Genomic DNA, 16,993 nt, shown 5'->3' on the forward strand with positions numbered 1-16,993 from the left:
AAATCTTTAAAAATTAAAATAACTTTAAAGTTCTTATATTTATATATTAACTACACTTAATATATATACTAAACTAGTACAAAAAAGGAAAAAGAATATTAAATTAATTAAAGTCTTACTTATTTCTACTTATTAAAGGCTTAGAAATAAGCATTTATTTTTATTTAAAATATAGTTAATAAAATTTAAAAAAATATTTTTATAGGTAGCTAATTAATAGATAGTTAATATTATTTATACTAAGCCGCAGAGATTATATAGAGTCTTTACTATATAACAAATTAGTATATCGGTTTATAAACTTAATAATAGTTTAATTTATATAATTAAAAACTTATTAGAATATATTTAATTAGGGCTTTAAAAAAAAATTTTAATTATATTAATTGGAGCTTTAGTTATTGAGATATAATCTAGTTTACAACCTTCTTATAGTAGCTAATTAGCAAGCAGTTAATAATATATAAGCTAAATTTTCGCTACGTAGAGGCCCTGCTATACAATAAATTAGCATATTAGTTTATAAGCTTAATAGTAGTCTAATTTATATAGTTAAAGGCTCGTTAGAATACGCTTGATTAGGGCTTTAAAACGCATATTTAATTGTATTAATTAGAGCCTTAGTAGTTGGGATACAGTGTAATTCGCACTCCCCCGCCGGCAGCTAATCAGCCGCCAGTTAATATTGCACGCGCTAAGCCTGCCTGTTTTGCCCGCGAAACCACTACCTAATCCTAACCCTGAGCCGCGTACAATTTTCCTCCGTCAAAAGCATATCATACGACAAACTCGTGAGTTTGCGCACGGCTAACGGCGTTCCATGATTAACCTGCAACATCTGGCGGATGGTTACCTTAGAGACTATGCATCTACATTAAATTTTTCAATGTCTAAAGTTCCATCCTCCAGAGTCGCTGCCTTCCACTGACTCTCTGTAATTACCTTGTATATTTTTTGGGTATCATTCCTGCTGAGCCCCAATCTTTAGCTCCTCTCATCACGCAGAATTGAAAGACACAATCTGCCTAAACTCCTCATCTTCTTTCAAACTTGCCATACACTCTGTTCTCAAGCCCAAGGTGACTTCATAGGCCGCATCACGAGATCTCTTCGGGAGAACAATGCATATCCCATCGAATAGCGGGGTCGGCACCCTTGTGAACTCAACCTTCCCACCACCAATGCCCATGCCCCAGTCCAGGTCGCAGATACCCATGTCCCTCCATGTGGTGATTGCGAAGTTCATTCCAGAGACCTTAAAGCAAGGTGCAATGAAAGTAAGATCAGGGATACCATCGACCACGTGAATGAGATGCCGAATGAACTCGTCGTTAACGCTAGTCACGGATTGACGGATAGCGAGGGCAATTTGGACGAGCGACTCGATGGAAGTGGATGTGAGAGAACTAAGCTCGGCTGTTGCGGCCGCACAGATGTTGATGTTGCCTAGATATGGCTCCGTCACTGCAGGATTCAATTTCGAGCGGCCATCGACGGCCATGCCCAGGCGGGAGAGGTTTGCCATGTCAGATTCTGGTGAGCAGGAAAGTCGAGCGTTGGTTACAGCGCGCCAGAGGATGGCACACAGAACATCATTCGAGGATACCCATTGACCTGGATCGCTCTGTTGTGACAGGAAGGTGTTGACTTCCGCCTTCAATTTCTGCAGGGTCTCTATCTCAATCTTGAAGATTGCCGATATCATCTCCGGGAACTCAGATTTCCCAATGGGCAAAGGTGGTGTAGTAGTAACGACATCATAGCCATTCAAGCTCTTCAACGTCATACTTTGCCTTCCTCCTTGAGCGATGACCGCAGTACCAGTATTGCGTTCAGGTAGAAGTTCGAAACATGACCCTGGTTCCTGGACTGCATGACAGTTCTCACTCCACCGCCTCAAGATGATGTCTATGCCTGGGCCATCTAAGACCGAGTGATGGAAACATACACACAACAAAAGCCCACCTTGGATCAAGTTTGCCTGTGCGGCAAAAACTGGTGCAGGCGGGTCTCGAAATGGGCCCAATGGGGCTAGAGAATCTCCATCAAGTTCAGATGTCGGCATGCCGAGGGAACGCAAGTCATCATAAGATTTCATGGTCTTTGTGCCTGTAGTCAGGAAAGACTTGATGTGCAGCAAAGGTGTACCTGGAGAGCCGTCCTGCTGCTTTATAGCGACTTCGCCATTGCGTGTACCTGCAACGACCGTGGCTTTCAGGTTAGGTACTTCCAAGACAGTAAGGGCTAGGCCTCGCTGGAGGAATGTTATAGCCTGGGACGCTTCTGTGTCGGAATCAAGTGGAAAGCAAAGTATTAATCGAGTATATATATGCGGCATGACCTGGTCAAGAGCGGTGAGTTTCGTGACCGCCATAACAAAAAGGATGGTCTAGACACTTGACCCGCTTTGCGTCTACGACCAAGGACGCTTGGTAGTGAATGAAAAATACTTCACATTTCTTATGTGAGAAGAATGTTTCACAAACAGCGTTTGAACAAAACTTTGCCGTCGAATACTAGCAGGTGGTCCCTTATGGGGCTCGGAGTCCGGCCGCTCCACTCTGGTCCTCACGTGGACACACATCTTTTATACTGTGAAACTGACGCGCAATAGATATCATGCACGATGAAAAAACGTTCATCCCCAAGCTGAGGGTGATTGCAATTGTTTCGAACTACTGGGCCACAATAACAAGATAGCAGTTTTCTCATCTCATGAGAAGATTACGATTCAGCATTACGCTTCCGCAACAGGCTATGACCAGGATGTGACAGATTGGTCCTCGATTACTCAGCAAGCCGATTTATGAAGAGACACATGCTGTGTTACCAAATGCCTTGTAAAGATCCCAAAATCTCATCTCATTGATTGCGCTTTCAGACAGTGAGATATCCCGTCTGCCATCTATCCCGGAACCTTCGTCGAATTCCTCTCTTTCACATCACTCGGCGAGTACACATCCAACGTAGCATTCAACCCCAGAGGATTAAGATTGAGCTCAGCGGGCGTAGGCTCCCCTGGCTGTGGAAAGAAAGAATGTGATGCATATTCTGCCTGTGTGAATGCCACGTCTGTAGACACGACGGTGATTTTGACTTTATTCCGATATTCCTTCGGAAATAAGTATCCTCCTTCGAGACCTGTTTCTCTCGTGCAATTGGCTACGACAGTTGTCATTGCGTCTCCGAGGACCTTTCGAGATACTTTCTGCTCGGAGCTGTCAGGGACTTCGAGAATCAGGACGCAGGTTCCAGTGCCACCACTCCAGAATCCGGAAGGTACGAACCAAGTCCCTGGTCGAGCATCCGTGCCATTTTTCTTGATTAGAGTGAAGTCGTCGGGTAGGAGTTCAAGGAAAATGTTCGTAGCGTCAATGCAGTCTTTTTCTATGATTGACTGGTCTGCCGTCGTAGGATTTGGGCATGTGGCTTGACTCTGCAGGTTGTTTTGTGATTGCGGCAATGCTGTGAGGGCAACGAGTAGCCTGGAGACAATTGCAATGTAAGGGAGTAGCATTCTGAAAGACAATTGAAAGACCAATCAATGGGTCCAGCGTCGTTACTTTGCTCAGAGCGATGGACGATGAATCTTCTAAATCACAAATGGGAACCAGACAATCTTGCAGCATATCAATGAGGGATGCATGTTGTGTTCTCGGCGAAAAACTGTCTTGGATCCTTCGAGTACACTGTTGAGTTCACTTTTGCGCGGCTCTGGGGTGCTGCGCCTTTCTCGCGTATGAATGTTAACACCATGCTTTACTTTGACTGTTGCTAGGCGTGTGAGCTTCTCTAGATGTTTTCTCGAGTCTAACAAATTTCACGTAAGTGCATCGCCGGAATAGGCTCCATGGCCATGGGAAGCAAAATTTGCAATGGTGACGGACCGTCTTTGTACTTCTTAGTTTCATGAAGGGAAGCATTTCTGCTGATTTTCAAAGGTATCCCGTTTACCATGCTCCGCGGTGTCTCGGGCGCTTATGTTGGCATTCTTGGTTCGTCGACTGCGCCCCATCAAGTTTGATTGGCGCTCGCCATATGTTTCGGTCATTTAACTCGATTCAAGACATATAGCCGCATACACTCGAGGGGGCCAAATTCGGGAAAACCAGTCCATCACTAGCCAAAGCTAAGGGTGGAGACAAGAGCCGCGTATGTCAAAGCGGACTATGTGGAAAGTCAAAGGTTTTTTGAAGAATAGATTGCATGACCTTGAAAATAATGTCTGTGAAATCATAAAGCACGTTATTTCAGCTGATCTGTAGGCATCATAGCTTGCGCTTTCATCGCACAAGTGCTATCTCTTCCATTGTCGCCGCTCAAAATTGTTTACCCTCTACCTTGAAATGCCCCCTTTGCCCGAGACACCCAAGCCTGCAAACCCCAGGGCGAGCCCGCAACAGCCCCATCATCTAGTGCAACGACCTCGTCATTTGGTCCTGGCTGTGCTCGTCGAGCTTGTTGAGATTTTGCCGAGGCTAATAAAGCCTTGTACTCGTCGTCACGATTGCACTCAGTGACTACGTTGGCTTGAGCATGTTGTTGCTTTCCCTTCATAGGTTAGCAAAAAAGTGTTATCAAAAAAACTGTCACTTGCTCACTTGCTGTCTCCTCAGAAGCTCACGCATTTCTGTCTTAGTCAGAGTCTCGATATCGCGTTCCTCTAAAGGGATTTCACGAGGAATGATGTGAAGGTGTTGAAGAGCTTCTATTTTGGCCTGTCAGTAGACTCTCGAGAGCGATCGAAGGCTTGAATTACCATTGGAGCGATATTTGAAGGTGAACGTAGCCAGCGGCTTCTTATCGACACGCCGGGTGGGCCAGGTATTCTGCGGGCTTGCTTTGATCTCTTCGCCGGTCCTATTTGCACACGTAAGCTTGTTCGCAGCGCAGAATACACCTTTCTTACAGAATACTGTGAGTAAGGCCTTGTCCCTTCAATACTTTCTCTTTGATCATCAACGCTTCAGTTGGCGGAACACTATCTTTGACAATCTCGGCCCCTCCGCCGATAGTACAGCTACCAATGATCTCCTTCCGATATACCTTGCAGACTATAGTGCTAAGACTGCGTACTTCTGAAGGAGATAGTTCGTCATAAAGGTTGAGTTCTGTGTCCTCCCCTGAGTCTTGGTGAGCTTGTGAGCGCGAAGCCTGAGCACAGGTGAGGACATACCAAAGTTAATTTTGGCAAACATGAATTCCTGCAGCCGAAATCCTTTCTTGTCATAGACAGGATACCCTTTGACAGTTTTGCTTAATTTGCCTTTGCTACTGTTGAATTTCTCTTTTCGCCAAAGGAAGTCGTCCTTAAGGTTTCCATCGAAGGTATACTCAAAACTGAGACAGTCCGCGTCTAGAGGAAAGTCATTTGGCACTTTGAAGCTCAGAGTAAAAGGTGTCTCGGAGCTAGCTTGAATATATCGCGTGATCTCGCCATCGTTTTCTGTATCCGCATCGGGGTCCTCGTATTCCCGGAGATCTCGACCGTCGACCTGGACAGTCATCTCGATTCGCTTGATTATTGCCATGACTTGTGAACGACGGAATGTATGCTGGCAGTGGCAATACTGACTGTCTGTGAGACCAGGCGAAAGAGATGTAAGAGCGAAAGGTATCTGGAGTCCGGGTGGCATTTTATAGGTCGTGCTAGTACAGTGTCACAGTCTGTTGTGTTATTCGCGGCCCGCAGCACCGGCGGTAACACTCTAGATTTGTTTATCTCTTTTACCACATGTCAAATGACACGTAATATTGCGGAAAGGTACATAAAACAAACCCACAAAATGTGACACTCAACGTGTTCTATCTCTTCTTTGTACCACAAGGGTATCATCCCGGCCGTGCATGCAAAATGGCCAGCGTTCAACCTTTAGACTACACGTATCAGCTTCTCTTTCATGCCATTGGGCTTGTCGTTACGTCTGATTCAGCTGACTCATACAACTTTGCATGAAAGGAGTTTCAGCTGCATACTTTTCATTGGCGGAAAGCAAACATCTAGTACATGCATTTTGCCACATAAAGTGAAGTGTTCATGAGGACTTTCAGGAGTTGAGGGCAGGAATGTCTGATACAGCTGTACCTTCGTACAGGTCAAGCCTTTACTTATCGGGGATGACCACAGCATTTTGGCGCTGTCGACGTCCACCAATCACAGCGATCACTAAGAATTAGTAAGCACGTCGCCAAGAAGTTTGATTTTTGCATGAATTTCAAGCAAACATTTCCTTTATCTCATGTTCACCCACATCAATACTCGACACATTCTCAGCGATTGTGACAGCCGTATAAGTGGTCTTCTTTTTCTACATTCAGCCAGTTACTTTACCACGTCTTCCCATTAAAAGCGTGGCATCGTCTATCTTCCCGAGCTTCGACGCGTCGTAACAATGTAGCAAACCGCGAAAAAGACAGCAAGTCTCTATGTAGAGCTTTGAATGCTTGTTCAGCAAGATCAAAAGCCTTTCAACTGCGTACGTTGTTTGGCCGATACGCTAGTCCAAACCAATGCTGAGCCCAAATTCCCCAACCGCGGGATATTCTGTGAGCAGCAACCTCCACTTTCGTCCACAAGTCCCTCCGACATGACATACAAAACCTGATAATCTCTATCAGTTCGGCGCAATTATTTTCAGTTCACTTGGGCCAAAATCGGAGCGTACACCATACGCCGAAGCCATCTTCAATACAGTCGACGACATCGAGCGCAGCCTCCACTACAACGATTTCCAGATCTGGGAATTCATGATCTATGGTGGCACCTACTCCGATGACACTTAAATGCTCGCCGATTTGTGACCATTGACTCACATTCTCGATGCCGAATAACATCATCAGGGGCAGGGTTTGTGGGTATCAGAAGCATAAGCAGAAAATTCTTGGGGCCGAAAGCAGAGAGAGATTCAATGAGACAGTCCAGAATGTCCGGAGATGAATGAATGCCTGTCTACAGATCATAACAGATTCATGAGGAGATAAAACGCTCAGTCTATGCAAGGTCGCTAAATGTCACAAGCGTAGTAGCAGCAATTTTCCTCTACTCTCTCTAAGACCACATATCCCCACCAACTCCCCCAATCGTCATTATCAAGCATCAGATGCTCTCATCCTGCCTTCTCCTCCGTGATTATATTCAACCAGCAAATGCGCGAGCGCGCTTGTACCCATTTCCGGTCGATGGCTGACTCCACTTATATTCGCCCGTTGGGCACACTGGGCAAACCGGGCATCCAGCAGGTACTGTGCTAGCTGAAGGAGGAGGTGCAGTAGCGGTGGATGGGGGTGCAGTGCCTGAAGAGGAAGCCTTGGGGTTGGGTTGAAAGACACCGCCGCCGATTGCGGGTGGGACCTCGCTGATGCCCGAGAGCTTTGCGTTTTCTTTATATTGAGCGAGGGTGTTTGGTGCGGCGCTGTTCAAGTTAGCAGGATGTCCAGGGAATGAGAAAAGCGTTCATGACTTACGGCTCATTTACTACCATGGCCATGCCGGCCTGGCAGTGATTGCCGGTGGTCTGCGCACAGTAGAGCCAGAGTGGTTTCTCATCTTTGACTGTGATGACGAAGTTTTGAGGGCCTTGTGTGGTGTTGACGGGTACGAAGCCTGAGAAGATACCACCGTGGCCATTAAGCGGCTTGCACGGGTGGGCGAAATCTGATTGGACGACGCTGTGGTTCTTCGGGAAGAAGGAGAATGTAAGTGTGTCGCCGACTTTCGCTTTTACATTGTCTGGACAGAATTTGAGCTGCTTGTCGGCGCCCACCGTGACATCAAAGTTCTGGGGGAGGGCTGGTAGTGTGCGGTAGAGACGGCGAGGAGAGCGAGAAAAGCTGCTGCGAATGCGGAATACATCTTGCTGACTTGCTTGAAAGGACCGTTGAAGATTGAAATGAACCTGACTTTGGACCAATGAGATAAGGAAATTGACAAAAGAAAATACAAAGGAAATTGCTTGATTTGAGGGTTGTGGGCTTGTTGTTGATGGAGAGTTTCAAGAACATGATGGAGAACATCATATATACACAATGCTGCCTGGCGTGTAGCAGGTAAGTGTGTCTGCACTGACGTGCTGAATCTCATCATAGGTTGCGGGCAGCTCCCTGCGCAATGCTAATCAAAGACAGATACGACCCATAAGATTACGTTCAAGAATAGGAAGTCCTATCAAAGGCAGGTGTTCTAAAATGGATTATCATCAATTGCAGATCAAATTCTTGGCCTGCAGCTCGCTAAAGGTGCCGTAAGCATAAGCGAGTGCGCAGTGACAAGTTTTCCAATTATGGATTGGCTGAAAGGGCTTACCCGTGCATACGCCTGTCAGCATTGGCATCCTATCGGCCACTCACTCGCAAGTAGCCACCGTCTAGCCCGGCCGATAGCTTGATCTCGAACCTCAGCCCTGTGGCCAAGGCCATGCAGCTGATTTATTCATAAATCTCGGTTGCTACTGGGTGCGCTGTCTATCAGCCACGCAGTAGGTAAAACGATCTCGGGTCTGCCGGTCCAGGCGATCACGCTGGTAGAGCGTTTCCCATTGCATCAATCCTTTCAGTTCACATTTGTCATATTCCATTGACACAGTGATAATTGAAAGTTGGGCTTATCTTTGGTGTGGGCCGGACCTCAGGACCACTTGTTGGCATCTTGGGCTACAATGACCATCAAAAGATCCCCATATAGAATTGATGACACCTAGAGACTAGGCACAATTGCGACACCAGGCTAGCGTAAGGCAATAAATACCACTATCGATGCTCGCAGGGTAATAGACTTGGAAATGCCTGGCGTGTCAGCCATTAAGCGGACGTTTTTCTGTCCAAGAACCCTACATCCACAACATGGGAGGGTGAGGCGGTCATATCGCCCGCAGAATATATAAAATGAAATCTGTGAATAGGCCTAACCAGATCATGGGGGTCAAAGCCTGATGAAAATGAAACATATGCCCATTTTGAAGACATTGAAGGCTGCTTTGAGATTGCTGGCATGTCCAAGATGGGTCGTCGCTTCTGTTAGCGAGGCTGACACATAACACTTAAGAACACGTCAAGTCGCCCAGCTGAAGCCTAAGGAGGGCTGATTCCTGTCCGGAACGCCGGGAGGAACAGCCCCAATTGCTGCCGCGGGAGTCAGCTGATCAGTTCCGTAGGACGGCCGGCTGACTCTCCCGCTGGAGTCAGGCTTGTCATCAATTCTAGTTCGCTTACCATATGAACAAAGGAGCTGCCAGCGCCCATACACTCGTGAACCTTTCCTACGAGGATGACCTGGTCGGCAGCTTTGCTAGGCTGCTAATCGTGTATCAGGGTCATCGAAAATGGTCGTTCTCAATTAAGTTGGCGAAAATTCACAGCCGAAGCAGGGATCTGAATGTTTATCGACTCTGACGATCTCTAACGTTGCGGGAGATCTTCCATCTTTCAGCACGTTGGCTTCGTGGATCTCTCGATTGATGCTGAATTGCGAATAATGTCCGGAATGCAACAGCCATGGGTCGTCCGCTCGCGTTGTTGAGTCGGCAATGGCACCAACACAAGCCACGCCTGGCATTTGAACGTACCGTCCGCACATTGGGAGATTTATACAGTCATTTCAGCTGAAGCACCTGTAGTTGTACAGTCACTGGTATTTGATCAGCTAGTACTAAGCGTGAAGGATGCGAATCTTTGTAATCTTCTCGTATTCTCATCAGCGGTAATACTTACTCTATGGTCAACACCTCGCACATGCATTACTAAACAACACTATGTATAGATCTTGGATGGATATCTTCATCGTCGTCTTCACCATCAATAGGCTATGGCTCACTGCCTCGGGACTTTCCCTCAAAATGACCAACCCCTGATCTTGAAATGTATTGAGAGGGTACGTATAAAGCCGTACAAAACAATGAATTGCATGCTTATGGATTAACGGTGTCTGGCTGATTAATCAAATAGAGATATCGTCAGCGAGGTATGAAGAACTGGTCAATCTTAGCCATTGGCGAAAGAGAAATTGCAGTGCTAATGAAACCTGCTGATGAACGACTAGCAGAGCCCCGAATCTCTAACATATTGTACGTGAAATGTTTGAAACTAGCCACAGGAACACAATGTAAGATAGCTAGGAAGGCTGAAGGGAGAAAATACTCTGGAAATCCTAAATTGTACGTCATGCGTCAACCTACTCCTGCTCTTCTAGCCTCACATGTGCGCAATTAACGATACATTACGTAGCTTAGCACAAAGCTGCAAATCCTTCCATATGCGCAGCAAGAACCTGTTGATCTTTCACCTCAGGGATCAGATGCAGAGATCGTCAAGCTAAGCGTGCGTCTCCAGCTGATCGCAACAAATGATGTTGCGCATATATTCGGGTGGATTTGGCGATATGTACGACATGCATAAGCGTAGACCATTGGCACAGCAGATCTGTCGATCGATGCTCGTCCGATGTTTTCCACCTATCACAAACTAGCTAACAAGATGACTGGCAAGTGGCCGAAGGAACTTTGTCTATGTTTCCTCGTTTTCATGACTGCGGCCTCAAATTGGATAAAGCTGGCCTGGAAGTGATGCAACAAAAATGCTCTGATACTACATCGCTTGTAAGGCGCATCCTTCTCACATTATCAGTCTTTCACGTCTGCAATGTCTGATCGCACGGTCCAACTGTTATTCATGTAAGCTCCATTCGACAAGGCTGGGCAAGCGCGAAATTTACCAATTGGCAGTGCTCTTCGGTGCTTACGACTAGCGAGAGCGTGCTTTGAGTATTATGGTTTCTATCGGCACAAGTCAAGAACATATCGTGGCGACCGACGCTACACATCGGCAGATGTCACGGTGGTTGTGCCGACAATTGAAAGCGACGAAAACTTTGTGAATGCGGTAAGATCGTGGATAGCTTGCAATCCATGCCGGATCATTGTCGTCACGACAGATGCTATGATGGAGCCGATGAGGAATACCTTGGCACGATTGGATGACTCTAACATATCTTTACGGTCGGCCCCGAAACAAGGCAAAAGACTGCAGATGGTCGTTGGTCTCAAGGAAGTGGCGACGGAAATTGTGGTCTTCGTAGACGATGACGTTGAGTGGAAGCCTGCGACTTTGGAAGGTTTACTTGCCGGCTTGGATGATCCACAGACAGGTGGAGTTCAGACATGCCAAAGAGTCCGCCCAAATCACGAGACCTTCACTTTGTGGGAGATGTTTGGCGCGGCAAGACTATCCCAGCGCAATGTGTACTGTGCGTCGTCGGCCTTCTGGAACGATGGGGATGTACTCAACCTTTCTGGTCGCACAACGGCTTATAAGACGCGATGCTTGCAGACGCCGGAGTTCTACGAAGCTTTCACTCAAGATTATTGGCGTGGGAAGTACCATCTCAAATCTGGCGACGACTGTTTCATTACCAGCTGGATTCGGCATCGGGGATGGAAGACCTGGTACCAAGGTGATAAGGAAGTTGAGGTGGTGACCACTATGAAAGCTGACCGTCTTTATCTCAATCAACTTGTACGTTGGTCTCGGAACAATGCAAGATACTGGTGGAGAGACTTCCGATTTGTTCTTCGTCAAGGCGGCACGCGGAACTATCGACGCGTGCTTCTCAATTGGACGACTGCCTATCACACATGGTTTTTCAGTCTCGTGGACTTTCTCTATTTTTGCTATCTAATCTTGACATTCGTATCGTCCTCTGATTCCATCAAAGACGATAAAGCGTAAGGGATTGCATGATCTTTCTGAATGCACAAGCTGAAAACAGTTCTGTTCAGACTTTCCTTTCGATGGACGAGAGTTTACAGTGCTATTCTATCGCATCTGGCATTGACAGCAATTGAGAATTGCTCTCATCTGATGACGAACCCTGAGCCTTGGAAGGTTCTCCTAGTATTAGCAGTCTACAGCTATATACGGGCAGGAGTCGAAAGTTATGCGCTTCTGACACTTCACAAGGTACTTCTCAATTCACAATCGGAATCTCGTGGGACTGACTCTTGTCTCGAATCTCAAGACCGCTTGGGGGACTCGAAAAGGAGCTGATGGTGATGATAAGGCCTCTAAGATTTCATGATAGCTTATCGAAGCTAGAAAGTAATAATAGTAATCTTTGGGACAATGTTAGTGCTATTCGGGCTGTAAATGAGAGGTTAATAAACAAGATTATCGCTAAAGCTCACACGCAGTGGTAACCTCAATTCCCCCTTCATCTCACATGCCGTAACGAAGGGACGTTTCAAAGCAAGTGCAGGAAAAACATTCTAGACGCACAAGTCTATGAAATCCGCTTTTGGAGATATTCCCAACACCTCTTGGCGTCAGTCTCTCCAATTTCAGCATACTTGAGAGACATGGCAGGTCTATGATACCTCTCGAAGTCTCTTGTACTCTAAGTTTCATGGCCATCATCCGTGGACTGCGCCAAAAGAAAGACAGCATGTCAAAGAGCCTCCCATGACTATCACGCAAATTCAAATTGACAGTTAAACCCAGCTTTCAACAATTACCAAAGCCCACACGACGATGCAAGCATTTCAAACCTTGTACTCAACCAGATTCAAACTGAAGGAAATTATGACAAGGCGCTTTCATCGCTACTCAGCATTAGCCCCTGCGCCCGGACAACAACAATTCACCCATATCTCCAACAACAGAGGGGAAAGACTCACCACAAGCAAACATCGCAAAATTCTGCGCATTAGCAACCTGCTTCTCAGCCGGCAAATCCACACACTCCTGAATCTTATAAAACTCCGGACTCTCGCTCGCCTGCTGTCTGGACTCCATAAAATGCAAATACTTATCCGCAAGCTCATGTACAACAACGCCATACAGGGCATCGACCAATCTGCCATCATTCGGCGTCGCCTTCCCTCCGCTCAATTTCGGACACCTGCTCGGATTTCTCTCCAATTCCCAAAACAGCGGAAAGAGGAAAATGTCGTTCGTGCTACTGTCGCCAGCGGCGGGGACGTCCGGGTGCGCTTGCCAATACTTCAGCTTATTAATCGTGTATTCGTCGTTCAGGTTGACGCAGACGAAGGTGATGGGGTAAGTGATGACGCCGACGCTGAGGGTGTTGCTGTTGGCGATGCGCTGGAAGAGGGTTTGCACGGCGGGACTGTTGTCGTTGGTTTTGAAGAGCGGGGAGAAGCCGTATTCGGATGTGGTGCCTTTGCTTGCTTCGGCGATGACGGAGGGCATGTCGTGCTCGATTTCTTGGAGCACGCTGGTGAGGCGCGCGTGCTGGTCGTCCGTGCAGTGGTAGGTGGTGAAGCCGTAGGCACTTTTTGCGGCCGGGTCGGAGAGGGAGGCGGTGTTGGAGGGGATTTGGGGCCTGGCGTGGCTGGAGAGGGAGAGTATGGAGAGGAGGAAGTAGCGTGAGTGCAGCATTCTTTCGAGTTGGACGCTGATGTGGGATGTGTACTGTAACGATTGAGTGGAATTGTAGTCATAGACAATCAGCGAGCATGGAGCATTTCTGCAGGACAAGGGGAGTAGAAGGACTAATTTGTCGAACATGCGCCGAAGGCGGTTGTCAAAGCCACGGTAGTGACTCAATTGACCCGCACAGAATCAGTTATTCTTGTCATTATACCGTGTCTGCGCTTATCCGCACAAACCTATAGGGCACCTTTTGGCGACTTCTGCTCATCGCTTTGGAATCGACCCACTTCCTGTGGACACGGAGTCTCATTTACAAGCAACGCTTCAGGGGCTGTGTCAAGAAGAGTTGAGTATGAGAGCTGTTGTCCATTAATCGAAATCTTCAGGTAGAGGCGAAGGAGAAGTGATACTGAAATGAGTCATTGATTTCTGTCGATGGAAGGACCCAATATGCGAGAGAATGCTGCAATAATGTAAGAGAGCGATATGACTGGCATGTATCATGTTAATTCACGCATAAATACTCATGCACGATGTTTTCCATCGATGAAATATAACAGGGCAGCCGTTATCTCGGCCGTAATGATTATGTTTGCCCGCCTTTCAATCTTTTGCGCGTCTTCCAGCCCAATGCCTCAATCACCTGTCGCAGCCCTCATCTACCACCACCTTCCAATCTTCACTACTTCTGCAACAGCTGGTAAACTGGATTCTGCGGGTCAAACCCAACCAATCTATCGCCTTCCTGAGGCTGGAGTTTTTTCTCCTTATACGCCAATTCCGCGCCTTTTGCCCCCTCAATTACATCTTTCCACTCAAGACCCTTCTTCGTCTTATCAGGCAGCCCGTCAAAGACGCCCTTGGCCCAACCTTCTCCAATTTTGTACGCTTGGCTCAAGAACTTCTGCACGATGATCGGATGTCGCACGTTCTTCAGGCAGAGGACAGTATTGGTGATAGTGTCCTTACGGTTTTTGTCGTCCATGACGCGCGACCAGAGCTCTCTCGCTTGGTCATAGTCGCTGTCCTTTCCTTCGTGGGCAAAGTGGCTTTTTCTGCTGACAACGTTGTCGCTCAGTGTATAAGGCGTTTCGGCGACGTCTGGGCGGAATTTGTGGGCGAAGCTGTTGGGCACGTACTGTGCATTACCCGAATGGTTTCCGTCACTCCGAAGCTGCCCGTCAAAACTCAGCGATGCCATAGATTGAGACATGAAAGGGCAATTGACGGGGATCTGGTGCAGGTTGGTGCCAATACGGTGGTATTGGGCATCGCGATAGAAGAACATGCGGAATTGGAGCAAAGGGTCCGGAGAGTCTTCGATGCCCGGGACCATGGAGCCAGGCGAGAAGGCGGCTTGTTCGACGTCGCGGTGGTAATTCTCAGGGTTTTTATTGAGCGTGAGTTTACCGAATGTATGCATCTGCATGGCACGTCAATGGTCTGGATGGGCACAAGACTGGGAATCTTACAGGGAATTTATCGCGTGGCCAAACCTTGGTAATATCGAAGGGGTCGAACCCAAGTTTGTCGAAATCGGCCTCGTTGGGTTCCATGATTTGCACTTTGGCAGTCCAGGTAGGGTATTCTTCGTTTTCGATCGCTTCAAAGAGATCTTGCTTTGCGTAGTCGGGATTTTCGCCGCACATCTGGGTGGCTTCGGCCACAGTGAATTGTCTTTGTCCGTGATCGGCAACGAAGTGATATTTGATGTAGACCTGCCATACTTTAGCGATACCTACTGGGGCTAAAGCAGCTTAGTCCTACAAATTTGCCATCCTTGTTCACCCATTTGAAGGTATGGCATCCGTAGCCATGCTCATACCGCCATCCTACCGGCGTGCCATGATTGCTGAAGAACATCAGTCCCGCATGATTGGCCTCTGGAGTGCAACCCAAAAGATCGAACAAGGAGTCATTGTCGATCAAGAAGTTTTGGGGGTTGCGATGCTGAGAGCGGATGACATCTGGCCCTTGAATAGGATCACGGCAGAAAAAGATGGGCCAATTCAGCCCGACGATGTCATAATTGCCTTCTCCGGTATAAAGCTTGATAGCAAATCCCCGGGGGTTGCGCGCTGAGTCAGGAAATTCACGACCGAGAGTGACAGTACTGAATCGCAAGAAAAGGGGGTATTCTTGCCCACGGAGCTGAGAAAATCGGCCTAGAAGCTTTCAGCCTAGTTGCAGATGTCTGGAAATCATGACACATACCTTAGTAAATTTTGAGACATCTTCGGTGACCTCAAAGTGACCAAAGGCTCCACTGCCACAGGGATGTACCATGCCTTCAGCGCATGAGTTTAACGGTTCTAATAAGTCATGGGCCTACCTACGCTCAAGATTTTTGGACCGATTGAAGGTCTGCTGCTTTTGCAGGAGGAAAGGGTCGCTGATCAGTGGTATGCCACCAACATTCTTGCTGTGGGATCTATGTGAAGTTGAAGAAGGATCTTTTTATTTGCAGCCTGCTCTTTACTTACGGATCAGGCCACGGGATTCCCTCGTTGTTTGTGAAGTAAGGCGCATCCTGCGATAGTATCAGCATTTGCGCTCGAACTTGCGAATCAATGGAGAAGCTCACGTCCTGTCGCTTTCCGCCAGAAACAAGGCCCGAGATTTTGGCAGCATGCTCGCCGGGACCTTCATTCAAACCCTGGAAGAAGGTTGATTTTTGAGCCGCTCTTGGATCATCGCTGCCATTGACAAGGGTCGAAGCCGCTGATTTCACGGGGTGCTGTGCAATACTTGATGCCATGATGGGAAGATTGGTCTAGGAATGAAGTGAACGAACAATGTCCGGGCTCCCTACCAAGCACTTCATGAAGGGTATCTTTCCGTGCTGACTTCATCATGGTGATCAAGCTACGATCATGAGGTGTATCATTGGCCAATAAGGTCAGCCCACGAGATTTCGCTTGTATTATCCTGTCAGCGATTGGCCACTGGCTGCAAGTGGGCAAGGTCGTGCAGCCAGGACCTTGCCTCATTGAGCTTCAAGGGTCCAGTATACATGACGAACTGTCAAGTTTAGGCCTTTGCTGGTGGGCCAGACCGCCAAAGACCAACAAGGTCTCCAAGGATGTAGGTCGGCAAAGCACTTCGTCATCATGAATGACATCAGGATTGGGTGCCCGTGCAAGAATCACATCGCCCACATCTTGACATGCAAAGCAAATTGGCATTCGAAATGATTGCGACCAATTATATTCTTCAGGTCTTGAGCATGATACTCAATTCAGTAATGGGATCAGCAACGAAATGATACGAGTAAACAATTATGGCAACCATAGGTTCGTGAGAATATTTCAGTACGACGCGAACCTGGGATCACGGTTTAGCGCCCCGTCTGCCCTGTGCTAGCCTTCTCTGGTCTAGCGCATCATCGCTAGCTTGTCTTTCGGGCTCGGCTAATGGGTTACCTAAAGGCCACCATTAGGGCGCTCTCCAGGCAGCCCTTCCCTAGAAATAGCCTTAAAACTCCGGCGCCGAAGTTATGTTGAGAAGATATATGGTCGGTCTCACACAATTATGAGACCAGGTAAGAAATTTCGGACGGCTCGACTGTGTAAAATCAGTTATACTTAATTCAGTTCTGGAACTCAAATACAGC

The 16,993-nt window shown here is 47.4% G+C and overlaps 7 protein-coding genes across 7 annotated transcripts; 1 reads left to right on the top strand and 6 right to left on the bottom strand.

Annotated features, from left to right (window-relative positions):
* Positions 1–997: 997 nt before the first annotated feature.
* KY384_001735 (uncharacterized protein) lies at positions 998–2,374 on the bottom strand (the record flags this gene model as incomplete). The annotated part of the gene is made up of 1 exon (XM_044810263.1): positions 998–2,374. The coding sequence occupies one exon, from the start codon at positions 2,372–2,374 to the stop codon at positions 998–1,000; it is 1,377 nt and encodes a 458-aa protein (XP_044672237.1).
* A 531-nt stretch (positions 2,375–2,905) lies between these two features.
* Positions 2,906–3,517, bottom strand: KY384_001736 (uncharacterized protein; the record flags this gene model as incomplete). Its single annotated transcript, XM_044810264.1, has 1 exon — positions 2,906–3,517. The coding sequence occupies one exon, from the start codon at positions 3,515–3,517 to the stop codon at positions 2,906–2,908; it is 612 nt and encodes a 203-aa protein (XP_044672238.1).
* Positions 3,518–4,329: 812 nt separating this feature from the next.
* On the bottom strand, positions 4,330–5,531 carry KY384_001737 (uncharacterized protein; the record flags this gene model as incomplete). The annotated part of the gene is made up of 5 exons (XM_044810265.1): positions 4,330–4,551; positions 4,602–4,708; positions 4,760–4,860; positions 4,910–5,123; positions 5,177–5,531. 5 exons carry the CDS (start codon positions 5,529–5,531, stop codon positions 4,330–4,332), a joined length of 999 nt encoding a protein of 332 aa, XP_044672239.1.
* A 1,604-nt stretch (positions 5,532–7,135) lies between these two features.
* Positions 7,136–8,415, bottom strand: KY384_001738 (uncharacterized protein; the record flags this gene model as incomplete). Its single annotated transcript, XM_044810266.1, has 3 exons — positions 7,136–7,412; positions 7,465–7,778; positions 8,347–8,415. 3 exons carry the CDS (start codon positions 8,413–8,415, stop codon positions 7,136–7,138), a joined length of 660 nt encoding a protein of 219 aa, XP_044672240.1.
* A 2,052-nt stretch (positions 8,416–10,467) lies between these two features.
* Positions 10,468–11,718, top strand: KY384_001739 (uncharacterized protein; the record flags this gene model as incomplete). The annotated part of the gene is made up of 2 exons (XM_044810267.1): positions 10,468–10,495; positions 10,670–11,718. 2 exons carry the CDS (start codon positions 10,468–10,470, stop codon positions 11,716–11,718), a joined length of 1,077 nt encoding a protein of 358 aa, XP_044672241.1.
* Positions 11,719–12,597: 879 nt separating this feature from the next.
* Positions 12,598–13,386, bottom strand: KY384_001740 (uncharacterized protein; the record flags this gene model as incomplete). Its single annotated transcript, XM_044810268.1, has 1 exon — positions 12,598–13,386. One exon carries the CDS (start codon positions 13,384–13,386, stop codon positions 12,598–12,600), a length of 789 nt encoding a protein of 262 aa, XP_044672242.1.
* A 676-nt stretch (positions 13,387–14,062) lies between these two features.
* On the bottom strand, positions 14,063–16,138 carry KY384_001741 (uncharacterized protein; the record flags this gene model as incomplete). Its single annotated transcript, XM_044810269.1, has 6 exons — positions 14,063–14,803; positions 14,853–15,098; positions 15,148–15,531; positions 15,595–15,668; positions 15,717–15,811; positions 15,864–16,138. 6 exons carry the CDS (start codon positions 16,136–16,138, stop codon positions 14,063–14,065), a joined length of 1,815 nt encoding a protein of 604 aa, XP_044672243.1.
* Between the last annotated feature and the right edge of the window lie 855 nt (positions 16,139–16,993).

The sequence above is a fragment of the Bacidia gigantensis genome (genome assembly GCF_019456465.1).
Source record: "Bacidia gigantensis strain McMullin 20006 chromosome Unknown contig_134, whole genome shotgun sequence".
Taxonomy (NCBI): Eukaryota; Fungi; Ascomycota; class Lecanoromycetes; order Lecanorales; family Ramalinaceae; genus Bacidia; species Bacidia gigantensis.